We start from the raw sequence: 24,333 nt of genomic DNA, 5'->3' as shown, positions 1-24,333 counted from the left end.
AAAGCCCAGACTGATAAAGCAGAGCCAAAGCCCTTACTACCTCACAGGGCAGCTGCTGTATTATAATCCACAATCGACCTCAGTAAATTCTTTGAGGTTCAAAGCACCCATTCCTCCTGAAGTTCTGATTTATTCCAACTAGAATTCAGTTAGCTGGTGCCAAAAAAATAAAAAATAAATAACTAAATATGGAGACTATCTTTAATTGCTCTTCAATGTTTCTCTATTTTATTAATATTTTATCAAAAAAATAGAGGGATAACACATTTTTTTTCCCATCAGCAATGGAGCCTGGTCGCCCTATGGATATTCATGATGGCCAATTATTGTAAAAAAAAATTAAGCTCTATTTTCAAAAACAAATGGAAAGTTGGCAAATAAAAGTGGATGTAGTACTTCCTGCAGCTGTGCTGGAATTCTGTGGAAAGGACTCTTTTTGGAGAAATAGGAGGACAGAGGAGCAACGCAAAATGTCGTCCCTGCATCCTCCAGGCTGGCATGCAGGGATGACATTGCCCTAGACTTTTTAGAAAATCATTTCCAGTTCTGAATAAAAGGGAGACAGAATTTTCTGGAATTCACCTAAGTACAGAGGGACACTAAACTGAGTGACAGTATTTTTTTTGTTCATCTCAGAGATGAAAACAGAGTTGTTTAAATCCACTGTTTATCAGCTGCTACTGCCACCAAGCAGGGCCGTTTCAAAGGGAGAAAGAAGCCCTTGGCATTTCCTGGGGAGGATTAAAATGCAGGACAACTAAAGGCCTCGGAAAGCCCAAGTAGAAACACCCACAGCAGGCACCACAGGGCCTGAGATGGTAAGAAAGCACCGAACTCGTCACAGAAACATTGCACTCTCCCTAACCGGTTTGGCTCAGTGGATAGAGCCTCGGCCTGCGGACTGAAGGGTCCCAGGTTCGATTCCGGTCAAGGGCATGTGCCTTGGTTGCGGGCACATCCCCAGTCGGGGGTGTGCAGGAGGCAGCTGATGGATGTTTCTCTCTCATCAGTGTTTCTATTTCTTTATTCCTCTCCCTTCCTCTCTGTAAAAAAATCAATAAAATATATTTTTTTAAAAAGAAGAAAACATTGCACTTGCTTCGCTCGCTTGGACATTATTAAATGCACTCAAAATGTCTTACCATGGGATTATGTCACATCGGCTCTACTGCATCATTTGCTATGTTCATTAGATACTTTTCTGAGGTCAGACTTCATGATATTGGAATTAAGTGCAATAATTCCAGAAAATAGATATGCATTCCTGTAGTCAGTAGCACAAAAGTTAGAAAATTATCATTGTTCCCTTTTAATAAAAGCAGAGTAACCTGAAATCAAATTAGACCTTCACATTGGGGAGGAAGAGACAAATTTCTTCTCTGGCTTCGGAAGGGCCTTTCAAATGACATTTATCCAGGAGAATTGGGTCCACGCATCACCATGGTGAGTTTCAAAAGCCCCTGTTTTGTGTGAGTAACTGCCACTTTTAATATTAAAAATAAAATGATGTCATATATTTTAGCAATAAGCATATATATAGCCTAGTCCAATAAACTCCTAGAGATAAAACATATTTAGGTATTTTTCTAATTTACCTCACTCATGGCCGATTTAAACTCAGATAATAGATTTTCAAGGAATAAAACTATTCTTATCCTACTGAGGATAGATGCTTACTTATTTTAGTCTTAGAATTTTATTTATTTATTTATTTATTTATTTATTTATTTAGTGATGTTTGTGCTGGGAAATGTGAGTGCTTTTTCTGTGAACTACTGTGCAGGACTCAATGCTTAGGGCCTAAGAGGGGATCATTTTCAGTCAACTTTGCAACCCATCAAAGAAGATTCTAGTTCTCTGGTGAGGTACCGCCCATTTTCTCACACCTATTTTGAGACAGTTCTGATGAAAGTATTTCTGCCTGGACTGTGTGTTAAATGCACGGCAGATGCTTCTCCAATACTAAGACAGGCATATTGGTTATGGATCCGAATCAGAGTCTAATAAATGTATCTGAACTTGGTAACACGGGTCAGACACATGAAAGTTTAAGCTCCTCCAAACACATTTGGTAAAGCCAGCAATGGAATTCCTTCTCATTTCCATATACTTTTCCATTAAGTTACTAGTTGGCAATTGTCATAAATATTTTTAAATATGTCTAATTTAAAAAAATCAACCTAGCTTACTTCGGGTGCAGGAATGAGTACAGAATATTATTTATTCTTCTACCCAGAAATGCTCATTTTTCTCCTGGTAAATGCCTCATAGATTAATGTGATCGTATATTAAAAAAAAAAAAAAAGACTCAAAGGAAATTTGGACAAATAAGGAAGTCATTATTAAGCAAATAAATGAAAACAGTCCCCATGGACTGATTCTCAAAGACAGTATGAAAGTACTTGTGTCATACTTAAGTAGAAATATTCCTACATTTCCACGTGAAAAAAAGAAAAATAGTTTATATATTTAAACATTTGAAACGCCCAGTTCACAGCAGAAAGTAAACATTCATTTTCTTTCCACCTCACAAAACGAAATGGCCCAATAGCATTTTCCTCCTGCTCTCTCCCCGCTCCCCACCACCCCCTAAACTCCACTTTTTCTCCTGTTCTGAAAGTGGTCTCTTCCTTAATGGGTCTCCATTTTACATTCATTCAAAAATAAGCCAGAGAAAAAAATTGCAGCAGTGGCAAGACTATTCTTCCTCTTTTATAATCTTCCAGTGGAATGGAAAAAAACAAACAAACAAACAGCCATTATGGCTCCTAAGTTTGTGCGATATACTTGGCAATGAGCTCACCTGAGGGTCAGCTGGAAGCTCTAATGGGTGTCAAACAAAAGCTACTTTGAGTCCCGTGTCCACAATCACTGAGTCCCCGCCTTCAGTGCCCCTGACATGCACACACCAGTGCAGTTTGCTTCAGGAAAATCAATGAGCAAACGAAAACTCTTGAAGAGCAGCATGAGACCTCCAGGACCACGTAATGGGTTACCTTGTCAGTCCCGTAAAAATTCAGAGACACGGCCAATGAACACCCCACACTGCCAACCCCTCACTGACCAGAGTGTACACCGTGGGTTTGGTCAGTGCCTACACGGACTCCCACAAGCCAGGCTGTAGGTCCAAAGTGCCTCGTCTATCCAGTCTGCTTATGCGGGGACAGGGTTAAAAATGTGTGCTGTTGACATAACACTGGTCCCCCTGAGTTTTGGTGAAAGCTTGTCCACGGTCACTCCCATGGCCATCCAGAGACACTTCAATCGCCACCTCCGAGAGTTCTGGTCTACCGCGGCCTTGGCTTTGGTACATGTCTAGGCGGGGAGAGCCGTTGTGCTCGGCACAGCCATTGACGTGGGCCAGGGGCAGTGCCCGGGGGGGACAGCACAGGTGCTTGGCACAGCTCTTGGAGATGCAGGGAGAGCTGCAGAGGGACAGCGTGTCCTTCTGCTCCAGGGACTCCGGCGAGTCCACGGCCTCAAACTGGATGGTCACGCTGTGGATTCCCGCCTTGTGGAAGATTTCTCGAATTTTCAGACTGGCGTCCTGATACCCCCTGTCCTTCTGGTACTTGATGTGCAGGGTGGCAATGATCTTCCCACTTATAAGTTCCCAGATATGCAGTTCATGAACGCTGCTGATGTCCGGCACGGCCGCGAGCTTACTCACTAGGGCAGGGAAGAGCAAGCGACAGCCCGGGTGAGAGCTGGAACGGAGACATGGAACTACTTCAGGGGCGGGGGGTGTGGTCCCTTGAGGCGTTCTCACCAAAATGATGTATTTACGAAGAATAACAGGAAGAAAAATAGCCTCACCTACTACTCAGCTATACAAGGACATGGCCCCATCATCCTCTTTCTCCTCTTGGAATTCCTCTACCAAATATTTTTAGGCCATAAAAGGCAATTCCAGAAAATAAGTTTAAGAACAAGAAAAAACGCCCAGTGTGGCTCAGGTGATGGTGTTGTCTCATGTACCAAAAGGTTGCCAGTTTGATTCCAGGTCAGGGCACGTGCCTGGTTTGCAGGCATCGATCCCCAGTAGGGGGCGTGCAGGAGGCAGCTGAGTGATGTTTCTCTTTCACATCAATGTTTCTCTCTCTCTCCTTCACCCCTCCTCTCTCTCTAAAAGTCAATTTAAAAAAAAAAAATTTTTTTTTAATCAATTAACCTGAAAGCAGGATCTAGAACACAAGAGATTCATGGTTTCAGAATGGGGAGAATAAAAATGGAGTTCACCTTATTTGGATGAAAATAAATCCTTGACATGAAGGTATAGCCCAGGTACAGGAATTGCCTGAGCACTACATTCTCAAAAAATGTGCAGGTCAGCCCAGCTGGTGTGGCTCAGTGGTTGAGCGTCGACCTATGAACCAGGAGGTCATGGTTCGATTCCCTGGTCAGGGCACAGGCCCGGGGTGTGGGCTCGATCCCCGATCCTGCAGGAGGCAGCGGATCAATGATTCTTTCTCATCATTGATGTTTTAGCAACCTCTCCCTCTCCCTTTCTCTCTGAAATCAATAAAAAATATATATATTTAAAAAAAAACGTGCAGGTGAGTCACAGAATCCTAGGCCGCAAAGGACCTTTGGTTCTTGGAGCCGTGACTCATCTCAAGAAGCTCCAAGGGATAAGGGATGTCTCTACCGCTGATAGGGATAATTGAGGCTCTGAAGTAACGCGGGCCCTTTGGCCTGGAGAACAGGAAGTGGACAGTGGTTCTAGGTCAGACCCGCCTGACTTACTCAGCTCCTCCACGTTGACCCCTTTGGGGACCATCTGCAACAGAATGATGGCGGTCTCCTTGATGAGCGGGAAGGCAGACGACAAAATGATGATCACCATGACGACGGTCAGGCTGGGGTCAATGTAGCATTGCCAGTTGCAGTCGTCATCCTGGCCCAGGGGTAGCACATAGAAGATGGTGGCCGTGATCACCACCACCACCGAGCCCAGGGCGTCGCCCATCACGTGCAAAAGCACACCTGCCGGAAGAAAGCAAGATCCCTAATGCACACGTCCAAGTGCGGGGGCCACGTGACGCTCCGGGCTCGGGGGGTCCCACGTCTGTGAAGATCTGTGGCTATTTGTTTTCTTTTGGGTAGGAACGGCGGGATGGATTCAATTTTTTTTTAAATAGATTTTTATTGATTTCAGAGAGTTAAAGCGAGGTGATGGCGAACTCGATCTTAAAAACCTACCGTATCTGTTTTTTTAAACTGAACCTAAAAGCAAGGTAAGTAAAAGGATAGTGATTTTTTAAAAATATATTTTATTGATTTTTGACAGAGAGGAAGGGAGAGGGATAGAGAGTTAGAAACATCCATGAAAGAGAAACATCGATCAGCTGCCTCCTGCACAATCCCTACTGGGGATGTGCCCGCAACCAAGGTACATGCCCTTGACCGGAATCGAACCTGGGACCCTTGAGTCCGCAGGCCGACATTCCATCCACTGAGCCAAACCGGTTAGGGCAGGAGAATGATTTTTTTTTTTTATTACAGATTCTCTTTCCAAAAAGACTCACCACCAAGCTCTTTAGAAAGTCTCCTATTGTAAAGTATACGAGTGCCTAACCACACTGCTGTCCACCTGAAACTAATACGAAATAATATTGAATGTAAACTGTAGTTTAAAAATAACATTTTTAAAAATTAAAAAAATAATAAAAATAGTGGGTGAGGGACTAAAGATCTTGAAAAAAAAACTTTCCCAACCCCTGAGAAGAGCAGATTATCTATTGTACAGAACAAAAATCATGTCACTAAGTCATATCTCATTTCAAACCCCAAAACTATTGAATAAGCTTAAAGCCTTCATCATTATTGGTTGACTCTATGGGTGTAAGGCTACAGAGCTTAAAAATGTTAATTCATTATTTAGCAATGTCTACATATCCTGTTCTATCTATTCTAAGAGCTTCCCCTTAGTTAATTTCATGACAAAATAAAACCTAAATAATTAAATATTTTTAAAAATCCCTCTGTTGTACATTTCTAAAATTAATTCATTTAGAGTTTTTAGGAACTCACATGTTGTTGTTATTTTCTGATCCTCCCTATAGATCCATCCTTTGTAAAACAGATATGAGACTCTCAAAAATAAAGACGTTTCCTGGATTATTAATTTTTCTTCATATTATTTCCATCTAAGCCCTAGGCTTCCCCAAACCACCTGAAAGTAAAAGGTAGTAGCATGGTCTTTGTTGAAATTCTCAAAATCAAGGTTGAGCATTGACCCAAAGCAAAGTCATTGGCTGAAAAGTTGGAAAGGAGAGATGTTGGTGCCCTATGAGAAAGGCACCTCTGAACCCCCAGGGCTGACCTTGGCCCAACACTGTGACCTTGAGCTCTTGGTAGGAGGAATGCTAGGGATGTGCCTTCCACGTGTCTCCCCAGAACCCCCACTTTGGACCTGGAGGTGGCGATTCAAGTGAGTCAACGAGACCCATCACAGAAGGGCCATGAGGGTCAGTTCAGCAATGCCACCTGGGATAGCTGCCCGCCTACTCACTTCCCACCTTATCAAAATGACATTCAGTGAAAATGGGCTGCACTGTAGGTTAGCAACGCCCACAGGTGGGCAAAACCAAGAGAAATGGGAGCATGTCACCCATCTGTGAAGTTCTTGAGCAGGCAGCGCTGGGGCAGGTCTCAGTGAGCAAGGGTCAATGGTGAGCAATGAGTGTCTCCCTCGCAATCGATGCGGGGATGAGGCAAGAGCCGGGTCAGAGTCTACAGGTCGCAGCCTGCCCACTTTCTAACTGGCTCAGAGGCGAACAGAAAGGGAAGGGACCAGCGCAGACCAGGTGTAGCCCTGAGAGGCTTTCCAGTGGGCCCAAGGGCAACCCCACCTCTGATATTCAGGGCTTCCGACTTCTTCTCCTTCCTCATCGTCTCCTCCGGCTCATGCTGGACGTTCAGGGAGTCACCTGCATTCAAAGAAGAAACCTTGTGTTGTGTATAAGTTCTACAAACGAAAAGAACCAATGGTCTCAAAAAAAAGGCTTGTTATTTTCAAATTCCTCCCAGCTTATCTGACCCCCCACCCCTGTACACACACACACACACACACACACACACACACACACACACACACACGAGGCTCAGAGCCAGGAACAGGCCCTGCTGGCCTTGACATGAGCCTTGGGATCCACCTTTGGACTCATTCACACTTCCAAACAATTGTACCACCAAGAGGCAAGTGGGGAAGCCCATCTCCACCCCAAAACCCTTAACTCCAGGGGAACGGAAGGATGGGGGGTGGGGGTAAAAGAGGAGAGAGAGAAGTGCAGCTCGCATCTGAAGAAGGGGGAGGGGAGGGGCGTGATATCTGTTGCCCAATAATAACTAATTTCCAAGACAATCGATACTGTACAGAAAGAACAGGGGGGAGGGAATACACGGAAAGCGGGCCCACGGGTCCAGGAGGAATACAGAAGTCGTGGGCATGGAAAGAAACCGTGGGGGAAATGTTGGCTTGGCACGAGAGGTCTGGAGCGGGACTGCAGAAGGAAATGGGGGGAGGGGGGGAGCGAAAGAGGGCGCGCTGGGGGCGATGGGGAGGGCACGGCGGAGGCTGCACCCGAAAGGCACCTGCTACGTTGGCGAACACAGTCGCCCCCTTCTCCGCGGTCTTTCCCACGCGCAGGGTCACGGCCGAGTCCGGGCTGGGGGCTGCGCGGGCGGCTCCCTGCGGGCCCCCCAAGGCTCCCGGGGACCCGGGGGGCGGCGGGAGACGGCGGCGGCGGCGGCAGCAGGAGGACCAGGCGCCGCAGTCCTGGAAGACCAGCAGCCCCACCACGTTGACCGCCAGCCCCAGGGCGCCCACGATGAGCACCAGCGCCGGGTCGTCGATGCGCTCGGGCCGCCCCAGGCGCAGCACCGCCTCCACGAAGATGGTGAAGCAGAGAGCGGTGAGGAAGACGGCATTGCTGAGCGCGCCCACCGCCTCGGCGCGCGCGTAGCCGTAGGTGGCGCGGGGGCCCCGCCGCGCGCGGCGCGCCAGGGAGCCCGTGCCCAGCCCCACGCACAGCGAGATCAGGTCCGACAGCATGTTGAACGAGTCGGAGATGAGCGCGATCGAGTTGCCCAGGTAGCCGGACACCAGCTCGGCCACGAAGAAGATCACGGTGAGCACCAGCATGCACAGCAGGCGGCACGTCTTGCCCGAGTAGCGGCCCATGGTCCCCGCAGCGCAGCGCGCACGCCCCGCGCCCCGACCCCGACCCCGCGGAGCCCGCACCGCCTTGGATCCCGCCGCCCTGTCCTGCGCCCGGCTCTTTATGGAGCGGCTCGCCGGTCCCTGCGGCCAGAGTCTACAGGAGGGGGCCGGGCGGCGGCCGTATCTACAGAGAGCGCACGCCGCCTCGGCGGTGGCCTTTCCCCCTCCCTCGCGGCCCCTGGCGGGCGGCCACGGCCGATGGCTGTCCCTCTGGGACAGAGCCGGGCACAGCGGGGAGCTGCCGAGAAGAGGGGGCGTGTCTGGAGGTCACTCCCCTCCCGAGACCCCCAGTCCTGGCCCCAAGCCGGTAGGATCCACCCCACCAGCCACTGGCTTCTCCAAGCCCTTCCAGCTGCAAAGCCTGACTGTTGACCCTCAGCGATAAGGGCCCGGCTCCTGGGTGTGATCGCTGTCCTGGACGTGGCTGCCTGGGCCTACGTGCACAGACACCAGCCGCTGGCATTAGATTCCTCATTAACCCGGGAAGGCCGGGGGCACCCATCTGGCCAACCCTGTCCTGCAGGGCACTTACTGTTTTGTGAGGTTTGATCTGATGCCTCACTCATCGCCCCCACCCCACGCCCGCCCGTGGTCTAACTATCTTATCCCCTCTGCTTGCTCGCAGCCCTCATAGAGGGCACATTACCGTTGCCGTCACCCCCTCTTGGCACAGTCATTCCCCCACCCCCTCACCCCTCTTTAGGGTCTTCTTTCAGGAGGCCGCCTCTCCCAGGTAAATTACAGACAGCCCTGGGGGACAGCACCGGTCACTTTTGTAAGTGTGGCCTTGCCACCCAGCACCCCGAGCCCAAGTTCTCCGTGGGAGGCACGGGGCCCTTGGCCACCAGAGAAGCCAGGGCAGGGCTGCGCTGTGTGCTTGTACCGTTCTCCGCCGGAGAGAATGTTCCGCGCACCCCACGTGCCCTCACAGCACAACCTGACACTCACAGGTCAATTGACTGACCTCCATGAAGGTTTATTCCAAACAGTCTTTCTCATGTTGACGAAAGGATCTGTTCCAAGTAAAAGTTGTCCTCAAGAGGACCGTCCCGCCCCAGGACTGCGGGAGGCCCGGAAAGGGACCTTCGGAGGCCCGGGAAATGAACGAAGCAGACAAAAGGGTGCTTGCTCCGGCGGTTTAGGGAGTGGGTGGGGGGAGCCCTTGTGGTTTTCTTTATTGGTTTGTATCTACTGGTCTCGTTCCAAAAAGGATCTGAAGGTGAAGTCCGGCGATTTCTGTTCTCTCTTCCCGATCCCCAGCCCCTGAGCTTGAACTTGGAAATGACCACGGCACAGAATGCATTAGCAGAACGTTCTAATTCTAGCCCCTCACTGCCTCAGCCTTGGAAAGCACCCTCTTGTTTTTGTTTTTTAAATATTTTTATTTTTTACAGATAAGGAGAGGGATAGAGAGTTAGAAACGTCCAGGAGAGAGAAACACCAATCAGCTGCCTCCTGCACACCCCCTACTGGGGATGTGCCCACAACCAAGGTTCATGCCCTTGGCTGGAATCGAACCTGGGACCCTTCAGTCCGCAGGCCAACGCTCTACCCACTGAGCCAAACCGGTTAGGGCAGCACAGTCTTGTTTTTTAATGCCCTCTGTGCTAAACCAGCCTTGATCTGAGGGCCCCAACTTTTACCAGGTAAGCCTCCACACTCAGGGTGCCTGCTAAGCATCTCCCCACTCCACCTCCAAGAAAATACCCCTGCAGGAGAACTTGAGGACATTGGCTATTTCGAGCATTCTCTAAAAATCAGTATTAATGCCGAAACCGGTTTGGCTCAGTGGATGGAGCGTCGGCCTGCGGACTGAAGGGTCCCGGGTTCGATTCCGGTCAGGGGCGTGTGCCTGAGTTGCGGGCACATCCCCAGTGGGAGATGTGCAGGAGGCGGCTGATCGATGTTTCTCTCTCATTGATGTTTCTAACTCTCTGTCTCTCTCCCTTCCTCTCTGTAAAAAATCAATAAAATATATTTTTTAAAAAAATCAGTATTAAAATGATCAACAATTTAAAAGAAGGAGATGAACATTTTGGAGCTGTGTAGTCTGACAAGACCCTGAAGTGTCTGAGCCAGTTTTCACTGCTATTAAAAGGGGGTAAGTATCTGGGTGCAGAGGGTATTGTAATGAACCAAACAGACAAAAACCCTGCCCTCATGGATCTTACACTCTAAAGAGGGTGAGACAGACAGTGAACAAAATAAGAAAGTGTGAGCCCTGACAAAGAAGACACCGACCAAGAAGGGCTCCTGCTGGCTAACGGGGCTCAAAGTCAAAAGCAAACAAACACCCCAATAACAGAGCCAACCAGCCATTCTAGGCAGAGGCCTCTATGCAAACTGCACTTCAAGGAGAGGCCTGCACTGAATGATGTGCACTGTATTTCTGGATCTGAGCCAGCCCTTATGAAAAAGTTCTGGAAATCCTACTTCAACCAATAGGACGGAGGCTTTCCCCATCCAATCTGATTTCCACAGCTTCAGCTAATCAGAGCAGCTCTAATCTGACCAACCAGGACATTGCCTTTTGGACCAATCAAACTGCAAGAATTTGGAGTCCTCATTTGCATGACGACTGACCAATCAGGGACCAGGAGCATGGACTTTTGTCCATAAAAGCCAGCTGCCAGCTGTGGCTCTGGGAGTACACTTTCTCTTTCCACCAAGGACTGAAGACTGTCTCTCCCTGGCTGAGCTGAAACACCGGCTGGAGATGTGTCCTTGGAGCAGACCGGAGCAGACGGGAGCAGCCTGGCACGGCACAGAGCCTACCATACAACGCAAAGCAGGCTGGCCAGGACCAGAGCCCCAGAGGGGCCTGGCCTCAGGGCCACCTCACAGCTGTGCTGTATACAATTGAGCTATAAAGTTTTAGTCTTCGCTGCAAAAAAAAAAAAAAAAAAAAAATTGCAGAGAGAGAGAATAATAGGATTAAATGGTTAATAGTCGTAAAGTGATTATAACAGCAACTGGCACATAGGAGGCACTCAATACATGCTAACTGCTTATTTAAAAAAAAAAAAAAAAAGCCAACAGGAATAAAAAAGCCAACAGGTGCAGGCTGAGGAGAGAGTGACTGGGCGGGAGAAGGGAAGGGTAGAGGTCAGAGGTCCCCGCACTATCATTCGCGTGTCAGTGTTATGACAGCACGCGTGTCAGAGAATCCCAGGTGGCACACTAATCTCATACAGGAAAAGGTGAGCCAGGCACTGCCCACTTCCCCCTTTCTGCCTCTCACTGTCCTCAGACTAAGAAACCTCCCACACATGCACCAGGACGGCTAGCAGAACCATCAAAGGAGAGAGGAAGCCTCAGGGGCATGGCGTGACTGTGAGGCTCAAGTATCCCCTGCTGACAGCAGAAAGAAAAGCTGAGGTCAGCAGAAAGGTATCCAGGCAGATAACAGGAATGATGTCATGGCCCCGGAGGGCCTTGAGGGAACTAGAAAGCCATTGGCTGAGGGACCACAGGAGGGAGCTGTGTCTTCCATGCCCTACCCAGGGCCTCACTGCTGACTTCTTTTGTTTTTAATGTATTTTTATTGATTTCAGAGAGGAAGGGAGAGGGAGAGAGACAGAAGCATCAATGATGAGAGAGAATCATGGATCGGCTGCCTCCTGCACGCCCCCTACCGGGGATCAAGCCCACAACCCCGGCATGTGGCCTTGACTGTAATCCAACACGGGACCCTTCAGTCCACAGGCCTACTCTCCATCCACTGAGCCAAACCGGCTAGGGCGCTAAATTCACTTTTTATAGTTGTTTCATAGATTTCCTGGTATTTTTAAGGTAAATAATCATATCATCTGCAAATAAAAGACAATTTTATTTTTTCCTTTTTTTTTTAAAATATATTTTATTGATTTTTTACAGAGAGGAAGGGAGAGAGATAGAGAGTTAGAAACATCGATGAGAGAGAAACATCGACCAGCTGCCTCCTCCTGCACATCTCCCACTGGGGATGTGCCCGCAACCCAGGTACATGCCCTTGACCGGAATCGAACCTGGGACCTTTCAGTCTGCAGGCCGACGCTCTATCCACCGAGCCAAACCGGTTTTGGCATTTTTTCCTTTTATGTAAAGAAATGTATGCAAGTTCCATTTCCACTAGGCTTCTGACATCAGGATCACATCAGTTTGTTTTTTTAAAATATATTATTATTGATTTCAGAGAGAAATGGAGAGGGAGAGAGAAACATCAATGATGAGAGAGACTCATGGATCGGCTGCCTCCTGCACACCCCCTACTGGGGATGTGCCTGCAACCAAGGTACATGCCCTTGACCAGAATTGAACCTGGGACCCTTCAGTCTGCAGGCCAACGCTCCATCCACTGAACCATACAGGCTTGGACCCAGGTCAGTTATGTGTGTATGTGAGGGAGACCCTCCACTCCGCTCCGCAAGCTCCCATTTATTTCTCCTCGGGCACCTCTACAGGAACAACCTGCCTGGCCTCTTGCTGTCACTTCCCCGACAATTGAGAGGCAGGGGAACTGCTCAGGTTAGTGAGCCTGGGAGAGAGAGTGGAGCGCCATTCTTCTAGACTTTCTTTTCTTCCAGATGTGCTTCCCACAGCCCTGAACTCCTGGTCTGTGTGTACATGAGGACAACCTGATGGGGCAGCTGGGCCCTGTGCAGGGGGGCCTGGGACTGGGTGAGTTTAACTCTGGGATGGACTATTGAAAAGCTCTTTGCTTCCTGGTCGGCGTGGCTCAGTGGTTGAGCGTCGACCTGTGAACCAAGAGGTCATGGTTCAATTCCTGGTCAGGGCACACGCCTGGGTTGTGGGCTTGATCCCCAGTAGGGGGCATGCAGGAGGCAGCCGATCCATGACTCTCTCTCATCATTGATGTTTCTATCTCTCTCTCCCTCTCCCTTCCTCTCTGAAATAGATAAAAAATATATATATTTTTAAAAGAGCATTTTAAAAAAAGCTCTAAGCCACAGCCTTCAGTCTCTGTCATAAAGCTGACATTTCATGTTCAACTGGCATCTAGATCTTACCTACCCAGGGCTTCCGAATGCCAGAGAATAAGAAAAGAGTACAGGGTAGTGCAAAGGAGGTTTACAGTTGTGAGCATGCGAAACCTGGAGCTTATTCTTGTATTATTATTATTATTATTATTATTATTATTATTATTGATTGATTTTTGCATTCTTTTCCATACAAACTACTGTTGACCTACTGCTGCCCCACCCTGTGTCCTTATGAGTCCCTAAAGCCCTAACACACTGGTGAGTTGGCAGGAACCTTGAGAAGATAAAGGTGAGAAGCTAGAGGCCAAAGTTACACATGGAGATTGAGGCTTGGGTAAGACCAGGACACGAGCTGTGGGTTTTAAGGGGAATGTGCAAGGACAGCTCCACATCCATTTTCCCTCTCCACTGGCAGATTTTTTTTTATCTCCCTTTAGTTCAGAATAAATTCTTCTATTATATCTTTGAATACCTATTCTGCTACGTGGGTCTGATCTCTACCTCGGCAAACACCTATGCCACATATCTATCTAAGTGTGAGCCAGGCAGTATTTTGACCTTTGCAGGTCATAGCAAGCAATTCCTCTGTACTCCCTTCAGAAGAGTGGGGGTTGTTACAGAGAGAGGGCTGTTTCAACAGGCCTCCGTGAGTGCGAGCTTTCAAGACTGGGTTTTACTCTATGCTTCGGTCTTAACTGTGCCAAGAAAACGAGGAGAGGGAGAGTAGCTCGCAGTCAGAAGCAACAGACTGAGCTGGAAGAAGAGTTAGTTTTCCTGAGGCTAGGGGGATGCAAGACAGAAAGGAATGAAGGGAGGGAGCTAGGGAGAAAAGGAGGAAGGAAAAAAGGAAGAGACGGAGGGAGGAGAAAGGGACGGAGGGAGGAAGAAAGGGAAAGGTAAGGAAACGTTCACAAACCTAAATATTATTTTGTTGTTAATCCTCACCTATGGATTTTTTTTTCCATTGTGTTTTTAGAGACAGTGGGAGGGAGGGAGAGGGAGAGAGAAACATCAATGTAGGGAGATACATCAATTGGTTGCCAACCACACTCCCACACTCCCCCCAACTGGGGCTGGGGATCAAACCTGAAACCTAGGAAATATTCTTTTTTTTTTTAATTTTTTTAAAAATATATTTTATTGATTTTTTACAGAGAGGAAGGGAGAGGGATAGAGAATTAGAAACATCGATGAGAGAGAAACATCGATCAGCTGCCTCCTGCACACTCCCCCCTGGGAATGTGCCTGCAACCAAGGTACATGCCCTTGACCCGGGACCCTTCAGTCCGCAGGCTGACGCTCCATCCACTGAGCCAAACCGGTCAGGCAGGAAATATTCTTAAAGAGGAGATTGGATCAGATCAGGGGCTGGGATACAGACACATTACCCGAGACCGGAAGGCAAGTTGCCAAACAGCTGCCTAAGATCTGGAATGGAGCCCCCGCACCCCCCACCACCACCAACCACCACCAGCACAGGAAGCCAGATCCAGGGAGTATGAAAATCACCCCCTTAAAGCTGTGAATACTCCAAAATACAAGCCACTGGGGACTAGGGCAGCTCCCGTGTCTGTCCGGCCACTGTGTGCTGGGTGTGTGGACAGCGGGTCCTCTGTTCCTTCAGCTCCCAGAACTGCGGGTGGAGGGGAGACTCAAGGAGCCGGACCTGGGGACTGCACCTGCGGAGCCACCTTGGCCCAGCCCCCGAGTAAGATGACGTGATCCTGGATGTGAGGCTGATGCCCAGGCAGCAAGATGTTAGGGGCCTTGAGGGAGCAGTGAGTGTATCCATATGGGAAGTGACCTGAACTGCAGCTGGAGGGCAGACTGTGCAGACCTTTCAAAGATGAGAGCCAGGCCCTGGCTGGTTTGGCTCAGTGGATAGAGCAGCAGCCTGCGGACTGAAGGGTCCCAGGTTCGATTTCGGTCAAGAGCACATGCCCGGGTTGCAGGCTCGATCCCCAGTAGGGGGGGCTGTAGGAGGCAGCCAATCAGTGATTCTCTCTTATCATTGATGTTTCTATCTCCCTCACCCTTCCTCTCTGAAATGAATAAAAATATTAAAAAACAACTATTGTGGGTGGAGGGATTGCCTGTGACAGGCACAGGAACAGGGCAAGAAACAGAGTTAGGGCTCCAGGAAGGAGCAGGAAGAGGGAGACACACTGAGGGTGGTCGAGGAGAGCATCCGATGGTCCGACCTTTGCTTTAGCTGGAGATGCCTTTCGAGTGACATGGTCCAGCTCGGAGAGGTGACATCGACAAGATGTGTTTGGACAACAGCTGCTGCTGGCAGACCCACGACACACGGACTTCATTCCTCTCACTGCCATCACAACAGCAGCATCCACGCTGGCAAACAAATGTCTGACCCAGAAAACAATGGCAAAGTCAAAGGGAAAAGTCCACCAGAAACGCCAGCCTTCCGGGCGATGGAGAAGGAAGGAAAGGACGTTAGGAACTGGGTGAACCCATTCAACGTCAACAAGGCCACCGAGCCTTCCTGAGAGAGGGACCCCAGGGGCCAAACACGGGACGCATCTCCCCGGCTTCCAAACAGAAGGTTGATGCAGGATGATGCGTTGCTCAAGGCCCACGACGCGCAGCTGTGGAAAGACAGCATCTAGAGGCACCCCCCCCACCACCCCCACCCCTGCAAGCATCCCACATTCCCAACAGCTTCAGCTGGGAAACCTGCAGAGGCTGCCCCTCAGGCCATGACAAAGAGGAGAGTGAGCAGGAGCCTCCTTAGGGAGCAGGACTCACAGGCCTAAGCAGCTCAGGGAAAGTGCCACCAAGAGATCTGGAGCCTGGCCCTGGCCGGTGTGGCTCAGTGGATTGAGCACCGTCACATACACTGAAGGATCACTGGCTTGATGCCCGGTCAGGGCACGTGGCCTGGTTGCTGGCTCGTTTCCCAGTAAGGGGCATGCAGGAGGCTGCCCCTGTCAATGTTTCTCTCTCACATCGATGTTTCTCTCCCTCCAATATCAATCAAATCTTATATAATTTTTTAAAATTTCGAGCCTAGAATATCATGGAAATTTATGAACTCTGGAGTAGGCAGGAGTCTGGTAAATGTCACATCCTGGTAAAGGATGCGCTGTGTTTACCAAACACGGAGAGAGAGAAAACAACAGCATGGATGGACCTGGAGAGCATTGTGCTAGGCAAAATAAGTCAGTCGGAGAAAGATACATATCACGTGATCTCACTCATTTGTGGGATATAATGATCAACATAAACTGATGAACAAAAACAAATCCACAGACAGAGAAGCATCCATCAGACCGTCAAACCTCAGAGGGAAGGCAGGGGAGGGTGGGGGTAAGGGGGAGAGATCAACCAAAGGACTTGTATGCATGCATATAAGCCTAACCAATGGACACAGACACGGGGGGGGGGGGGGGTGAGGGCATGAGCGGGGGTGGGGGTGGGGGGTGGGGGAGAACAATGGTGGGATAAGGACACATAAGTAAAACCTTAATCAATAAAGAAAGAAAAGATTTGGAGTCAAAACAAAAGTAACAAATGAAATTGGAGGAAAGGCATTTGGTAAAAATAAATACATACATACATACATAAATAATAACAGAAGCAAATATTTCCGATGTCAATCTGTCATTTATAAATTCGACCAATGGGAAGCCTGTGCTACCCCCGACGGACCTGCACACATACTTTTGTTTTAAGATAAAGGCCAAGGCACAGCGAGGTGTCTGTTCCGGTACAAGTCAAGGGCATGGAGAGATCTACTCGTGACATTTCAAATAAAACCCAAGCCTGGAAAATTATCCAAAATAAAATACCAACATAAAAAGAGAGGAAATCTAAGTAAACAAGGAGGAGGAAAGCACAGACACGAAGCACCTTTAGTCCCTCGTCCCAGGGAAAGGAACCAGCAGGGCCACCTCCTCTCCAGGGTCTGAACCCTAGGAATGCTGGTCCCCCCTTCCCTTCCCAAACATAGCACACAGAGCCACCCACATGTTGGACTTTAAATCTATTTTGTTTGTTTTTTCTTGCTTGCTTGCAGTTTTTGCTTTTTTCCTGTTGCCTTCACTTTAGCCCCAAACTCCTGCTTCGCCATCAATTTTGTGTGTCAAGGGGGGACTCACACTGGTGGGAATTGGTCTAGGCCAGTGATGGCGAACCTATGACACGCGTGTCAGAGGTGACACGCGAACTCATCTTTTTGGGTGAGTTTTCTTTGTTAAGTGGCATTTAAATATATAAAATAAATATCAAAAATATAAGTCTTTGTTTTACTATGGTTGCAAATATCAAAAAATTTCTATGTGTGACACGGCACCAGAGTTAAGTTAGGGTTTTTTCAAAATGCTGACACGCCGAGCTCAAAAGGTTCGCCATCACTGGTCTAGGCTCTCTTGTCTCGGAAATCTTCCAGATATTCTTTTCTCCCAGGTGTTCTTATTTTTTTAAAATATATTTTTATTAGTTTCAGAGAGAAAGGGAGCGGGAAAGAGAGAGATAGAAACATCAATGATGAGAGAGAATCATTGTTCGGTTGCCTCCTGCACGCCCCCTACTGGGGATCAAGCCCAAAACCCAGGCATGCACGCTGACCAGGAATCGAACCGTCAACCACTGAACCCCACCGGCTGGGCTCTCCCAGGTGTTTTTAAAAATGTCTGGCTGGCCCTAGCTGGTTTGGCTCACTGGATAGAGCGTCGGCCTGGGGACTGAAGGGTCCCAGGTTTGATTCCGGTGAAGGGCATGTACCTTGGTTGCGGGCACATCCTCAGTGGGGGGTGTGCAGGAGGCAGCTGATTGATGCTTCTCTCTCATCAATGTTTCTAACTCTCTATCCTCTCCCTTCCTCTCTGTAAAAAATCAATAAAATATATTTTTTTAAAAAATAAAAATAAAAATAAATAAAAATGTCTGGCTGGTCTGTCGGATTTTCCAATGAATTTACTCCATGAGTCCCAGGGATGTTTAAAGTCTCAACTGTATATACAATCTGTGATGTTAATATTTAACTTAAAGTTGGTGGTCTTATTTTTTACTTTTCTAGGACCTCAAACTTGAAAGATAACCGGTGTCAGCAACTCCTGCACCAGATAAAGCAGGACAAGTACACGGTCCACAGAAGCAGGGGAGGCGGAAGGCTTGCAAAGTCACAAACTCTCTCCGGCCACAGGTTTCACAGAAATGATGATTCCCTGACTCCGATCACTAAACCAGGAGGTACCACAGTTCTCTAGCTGAGAGGCACTTCACACAACGCTTCGAGCCAGGATTCCAGACATACTGAAGTTCTTTATCCTACATTTACATCAAGTCTTTTGAAGCCAAGGATCATTTTTCCCTCCTATTTGAAACCTCCTAGTAGAAATCAGTATCTATGGATTGATTAGATTTCTTCTTGGAATAGAAGCCAATTGAAATTGGGTTAATGGCAGTTTTTGATATCCATCCAACCCAAATGTTTCCTCTTTACTATAAGCTTCTTTAGGTGGTTAAAAGAGTATTTTTTAAAATGTATGTTTTGGTAAAAGTGATGAATACCTTGAGACATAAATGCTAAGAAGCTAACTAGCTATCCTAAAATTACTCAGAGGGTTTAAATACTCTCAGATTCCTAATAGAAAAATTCAGCAATACCTAAGGCTACCAAAATGAACATGAACCTTAAAGCACTAGCTATATGTGTGTAGTTCTTATTGCACTTAGGTAGTTTATTTGTTAAATATGTTTTTATTGATTTCAGAGAGGAAGGAAGAAGAGACAGATAGAAATATCAATGAGGAGAGAGAATCAAGGTCTGCACACCCCACACTGGGATCAAGCCCGCAACCCAGGCATGGGCCCTTGACCGGAATCGAACCTGGGACCCTTCAGTCCATCGGCCAGTGCTCTATCCACTGAGCCACACCGGGCAGGGTGCACTGTTATTTAAAGTAGAATACTGTATAGCATCAAACACTTCAAAAGAAGACAGATGCTTTAGAACACAAGAGAAACCCATACGGTCAGGGTGGAATATCTGTCTTCAGTCTCTTGTTATTATGTTAGCATGGACACAGACAAGAGCCAAACTAAGACCTATCCAATAATAATCCGATCTATAAAAAAACAACTACGGTTGTCTACCAGTTCTCCTGTTGGCCAGAGTCAAACCCTTTGCCTAAATTGCTTTTGTAATGTGCAGAAAAATATGTTGAGAGTAAAGACAAATTGGAACTAAAAACATAATGTTTACTAATGGTGACACTTCTGTTGTCTGTAGGAGCACTTGTTTGATGTGAGCTTTCTTACCTATATTTATAGTTAGCAACAAATATATATTTTATATTTATATTTTATATACATACATACATACATATACATACATATGCATACATATACATACATATACATATATATGCATACATATACATATATATACATATACATACATACATACATATATATATATATATATAATGTGAATTTTATGATATGGACACTCCAGCAGTAATTCTTTCTATGACTGATGTAAACAAGGCACAAGGTCTCACATTAACTAATTATTGTCTTTTTAAAAAGACGGGCCCTGATTGATTCCTTAGTCTGAATAAAGATACAGACTCTAGTTTTTCGCTTGTTCCCTTTTATACTTAACACCTACTATAGGTGCTCTCAAAACATGCATTCCACCAGTGGGAAATTTTAGACAAAAATAGGAAAAGGACTGGGCCCAGCCGACATAACCTACAGTAGTGGCAAAGACAGGAGGAATACAGTAAAAAAATGCAAACGTAGACTCAGGTTTCCCAGGCGAGTTAATGCCCCAGCTCGTGAGAGAAAACTGACTAGCATCCAATAAGGAAAATCCAAAAATTTCTTAAAATCCAGATGAGAGCCATTATAACCCAACGGTATTGGATTTTCACCTAATTCAAAGGCTTGCATTGTTTCATTTTTTGAAAAACCATCATTATTCTTCACCAGGTGCCTATGAACTGCTAAAGCCTCGGAATCTCATTACTCCGTAACCCCCACACGACGGGCGGGCACCCAGGTTGGCAGTGACACTGGACCACTGCCCTGCTGGAGAGCCGTGCCTTGAACCTAGTTCTGTTCACGCCATGTACCTCCTTTTAAAAGCACTGGAATTTTCTCTTCTGCTAGGGCTTTCATATTTTTTCTAAAAGAATCCCTCTCATGGCAGGAAACACATGGTTCTAGCTGGTAATTTATCTTGTGGATTGTTTTAGGTTTATTGCAGGATTTAAAATCTCACCTTTTGACCAACGATCCAGTAAGTTTGCTACCCACTCTGAAGCCCCCCAGAGATCCACGTACACAATTCTCCTTCTTCTCAAACAGGACAGATTTAGAAATACATACAGGTCATTCCATCCAAAACAGAGCTAAGTTTACTAGGCCAGCTCCTTCTTTTCCCTCTCCATGTTACCGAACGTTCCTTGAACATCCTCCCGAGTTCACCATCCTAGCCAATTGTTCCACACTTTCTCTACCTGAGCTGGCTATAGAGTCCAGTGCTTTCTAAACATACTTTATGGGGACACTAAAACATTATTTTTAAAGTCAAACAGAGCCAGGCCATATCTGGGTAAACAGAAGGAAGTCATTAAAGGAGACTGTTCTCAACGCCACGTCCACCTTCCTTCTCATCGCTCCCTCCGTGGCTGCGGTCAGCAACTCCCCTCCCTTTCTCCACCTGCCTGGACTCTTTTTCCTTCCCTGTCACCAAACGTGAAAGCAGACCCTCCTGACGGAGGTGGCCTGCTGCCACCCTGCTCACAGGGAACTTCGGGCTGGAGGCGACTTTCTGGCAAAGTCAGGGGAACAAGAGGCCGCTCTGTGGCCCCATCGGAGGAGGCCCCCCCCTCCAGGACCAGACCCACCGAGAGCGCCAGGACACTGCCTGCCCACCTGCAGGGTTTACCTGTGCCCGGGTCCTCCAGGGGCCGGCCTGCTGAGCAGTAGCAACAGTCCAGGATGACATAGTTGAGCACGTTGAAGAACAGCCCGACAATCCCAGCCAACAGGACCAGCAGCGCTTCCTCCGTCTTCTGGGGGTTGATGTACCTCTTGATGGCCTCCACCAGGATGCTGAACATGAGCGCCACGGCGAAGATGGAGTTGCCAAAGGCTCCCACCACGTCGGCCCGCAGGAAGCCGAAGGTGCTCTTCCTGTGGCGGGAGATGGTGCTGGCCCGCAGGCTGAACAGGCCGATGACCATGGACAGGAGGTGGGAGAGGACGGCGAAGGCGTCGGAGGCCAAGGACAGGGAGTTGCCGATGTGGGCGACCGCCAGCTCCATGACGAACAGGAGGATGCTCACCACGCACATGAAGACGAGGCGGAAGCTCCTCCCGGAGTATCGGCCCATGGCTCCGGCTGGCGGGCCGCTCCTCTCCCTCTCCTTCCTCTCCCGGGAAGGCTGCGCTCCGAAGGGAGCAGCTACAGATCTTGAGATTACGACTCCTGGAAAGCTCTCCCCCTTCAGCCATTCAGCGCTTGTCAGATTTGGAAATCACCCTTTATAGGCTGCCATAAAGCCATAAAGCAGTTTAAAGGGCAATTAAACGGGAGATGTCATGTGAGCTGGGACTGTGGAAGGGGGAGGCTCGGCCTCAGATACGACTCGGACTGGAGGAATTTGTTTGTTGTGTGTTTCATCCCAGAAGTCAGGAGTCTCTGTGTCTTCGAATTACACAGTGGCTCACCGCTGGCTTCAGCCCTCGCAGCTGCCACTCACAGTCACCGCGGAGACAAGTCGGTTGACAAAGACCATCGGATCCTGTCCACCCTGGTGTGCAAAGTTTTGAGTGCTCTCCACCGCCTGGGTCAGGGGACACCCTGGATCACAGCTACCGTAAGTGAAACCCAAACATGACGCGAGGGGGAGTTTCCCACAGCCTGGGTGCTGATCCGGAATACACAAGCACCTACTTCCACACATTCTCCCAAATAAGACCCCCCAAAAATAAAATATTCCTCATGGTCAGGGAAGATAAAACACCTTTAAACTAGAGGAGTTACAGACATGACCCCAGTCATTTCAGGAAGAAAGCCAAATTACAATGACTTCACTGAGACAAGGAAATCCTTTTGTTTTTAATCTTATCACCTGTCACACTCAAAGGTTTGCTGGGTCCTGAATACGTAAAACAATAGCAGCCTCTATTGTTTTGAGTTGCCTGCCTACAGTCAATCCTTTAAAGAAATAAGAGACTGAAATGACTACTCCCAGTGTTTTCTGAATTTAAATTCTGTGGTTAATTTTATGTGTCAATCTGATTAGGCCACCACATGCCCAGACATTTGATCATTGTTGTTTTCTGTGAAGGTTTTTGGATGAGATTAGCATTTGAGTCCTAAGATGGAATAAAGCAGATTGCCCTCCAGTGTGGGTGGGCCTCATCTAATCAGTTGAAGGCGGGAAGAGACACAGACTGTCCAGATTCCTCCTGCTGAGTGCCTTCAAGCTGAGATGCAGGGCTTGAATTGAAACATTAGCCCTTCCTAGGTCTCAAGTCAGTGGCCCTCAGACTGAAACCATCCCCTAAACCAGCGGTTCTCAACCTGTGGGTCGCGACCCCTTTGGCGGTCGAACGATCCTTTCACAGGGGTCGCCTAAGACCATCCTGCATATCAGATATTTACATGACGATTCCTAACAGTAGCAACATTACAGTTATGAAGTAGCAACGAAAATAATGTTATGGTTGGGTCACAACATGAGGAACTGTATTTAAAGGGCCAGAAGGTTAACCACTGCCCTAGACTCTCCTGAATTTCCTGTTTGTTGACTCACCCTGCAGATCTCAGGACTCCTCAGCCTCCATAACCGAAATTCTGTATAATCTCTGTGTATTCACCCATCCTCTTGGTTCTGTTTATCTGGAAAACTCTAATACATTCAATTAGGCCTAAATCCTCACAACTTAGATGTAGCCCTAATGGTTTCCTTAGCATCTCATACTTCATCTCCAGACTTCTAATACAACCAGGTTGTGTATCAAATCGCACCCAGATCTCATCCATTCATGCAACAAATACTGAGTACCTACATGTCACACACAGTTGTAGGCTCTGGGGAAGGGAGCAATGAGTAAGACAAAAATCCGTGCCTTTATGAAGCTTACAGTCTAGTGGGGGGAGACAGATAATTAACAAAATAAGTCATAAAATGTATTGAATGTCAGGTGGTAATAAGATGGAGACAAACGAAGCAGAGAAGGACAGTGTTGGCGTAGGGGTGGAGTTGTAACTTTAAATAAAGTGATCAGGGAAGAATTTACTGAGATGCTCGAGTGACACCTGAAGGAGGTAAGACACTCACTCATTCAGCAGGTGTTTCTTTTCTTTTTTATACACATTTTTATGGATTTCAGAGAGGAAGGGGGAGGGAGAGATACACGTAGGTTGCTATGCCCAGACTCTCCAGTCAAATGCCTTCTCTTCGCTGTTTTATGGAGTGTTTTCTGCTGCTGATGCCAAGACCCAATGCAGGAGGAAGAATCTGGAGGGTCTGCTCAGCCCTTCAACTGATTGAACGAGGCCACCCATACTAGGGAAGCCTACCAGCTTCACTCCTCTGCCAGTTCATCGGCAGGTCTTTGTTAATGATCTGTCTCCCCCTACAACATGCTGTTACTACCCAATTCTAGCAAATGCGCCTGGCCTACTGGCTTTCTTTTACTGCAGTGAACACTAGCACACACGCATGACTGTGAGTGCCAGTCACGTGTCTTCACTAACGGCTGTCATCGGCAAGCAAAACAGTGCCCTTTCCTAAAGGACGTGGTTTGGCCGCAGGCTTCTGCATCCTCTGGAAAAGCACCCCCTCTTCTCAGATGTTTGGAAAGTTTGGTATTTTAGCTGAATCCCAATTTAAAGAAAAAAGTCTCTCTCTTATCACATGTAGATTTGGGGTAAAAGATTCCTGCCCTTCACATACTGACTTACTGTGGAGTTCCTTTAAATAATGAATTCCTTTGAAGCAGCCAACTTCAAGCTTTTCTGCATCCAGTTCTCACCAGAAGCTTCAGGAAAGTCCTACGAATAGAGGATATTTTCACCTCTTCGTAGGAATTTCCTTGTAGTACGTAACTCCAATACTTCAGAAACGAACGAATACATAAAAC

The 24,333-nt window shown here is 47.7% G+C and overlaps 1 protein-coding gene across 2 annotated transcripts; it reads right to left on the bottom strand.

Moving 5' to 3' along the window:
• Positions 1-1,727: 1,727 nt before the first annotated feature.
• Positions 1,728-21,692, bottom strand: SLC30A10 (solute carrier family 30 member 10). 2 transcript variants are annotated; one of them, XM_059677736.1, is made up of 4 exons: positions 21,125-21,692; positions 6,855-6,932; positions 4,747-4,986; positions 1,728-3,669 (listed from the first exon to the last, which is right to left on the bottom strand). In XM_059677736.1, the coding sequence occupies exons 1-4, from the start codon at positions 21,570-21,572 to the stop codon at positions 3,170-3,172; spliced, it is 1,266 nt and encodes a 421-aa protein (XP_059533719.1). In that variant the 5' UTR covers positions 21,573-21,692; the 3' UTR covers positions 1,728-3,169. The 2 variants fall into 2 exon arrangements, with proteins under 2 accessions (XP_059533719.1, XP_059533718.1); XM_059677735.1 differs by lacking the exon at positions 21,125-21,692 and adding an exon at positions 7,597-8,488.
• Between the last annotated feature and the right edge of the window lie 2,641 nt (positions 21,693-24,333).

The sequence above is a fragment of the Myotis daubentonii genome, chromosome 20 (assembly GCF_963259705.1).
Source record: "Myotis daubentonii chromosome 20, mMyoDau2.1, whole genome shotgun sequence".
Taxonomy (NCBI): Eukaryota; Metazoa; Chordata; class Mammalia; order Chiroptera; family Vespertilionidae; genus Myotis; species Myotis daubentonii.
Note: the sequence above shows the minus strand (reverse complement) of the source record. Positions and strands in the feature narration are given on the sequence as shown.

Excerpts from the sequence above, each read along its gene's own strand:
- SLC30A10 (XM_059677735.1), bottom strand. The coding sequence starts at position 8,185 with ATGGGCCGCTACTCGGGCAAGACGTGCCGCCTGCTGTGCATGCTGGTG. Across the intron at positions 4,987-6,854 it reads GGAAGCCCTGAATATCAGAG|GTGTGCTTTTGCACGTGATG; the intron begins GTGGGGTTGCCC and ends TTCTTCCGGCAG. Across the intron at positions 3,670-4,746 it reads GGTCAACGTGGAGGAGCTGA|TGAGTAAGCTCGCGGCCGTG; the intron begins GTAAGTCAGGCG and ends TCCCTGCCCTAG.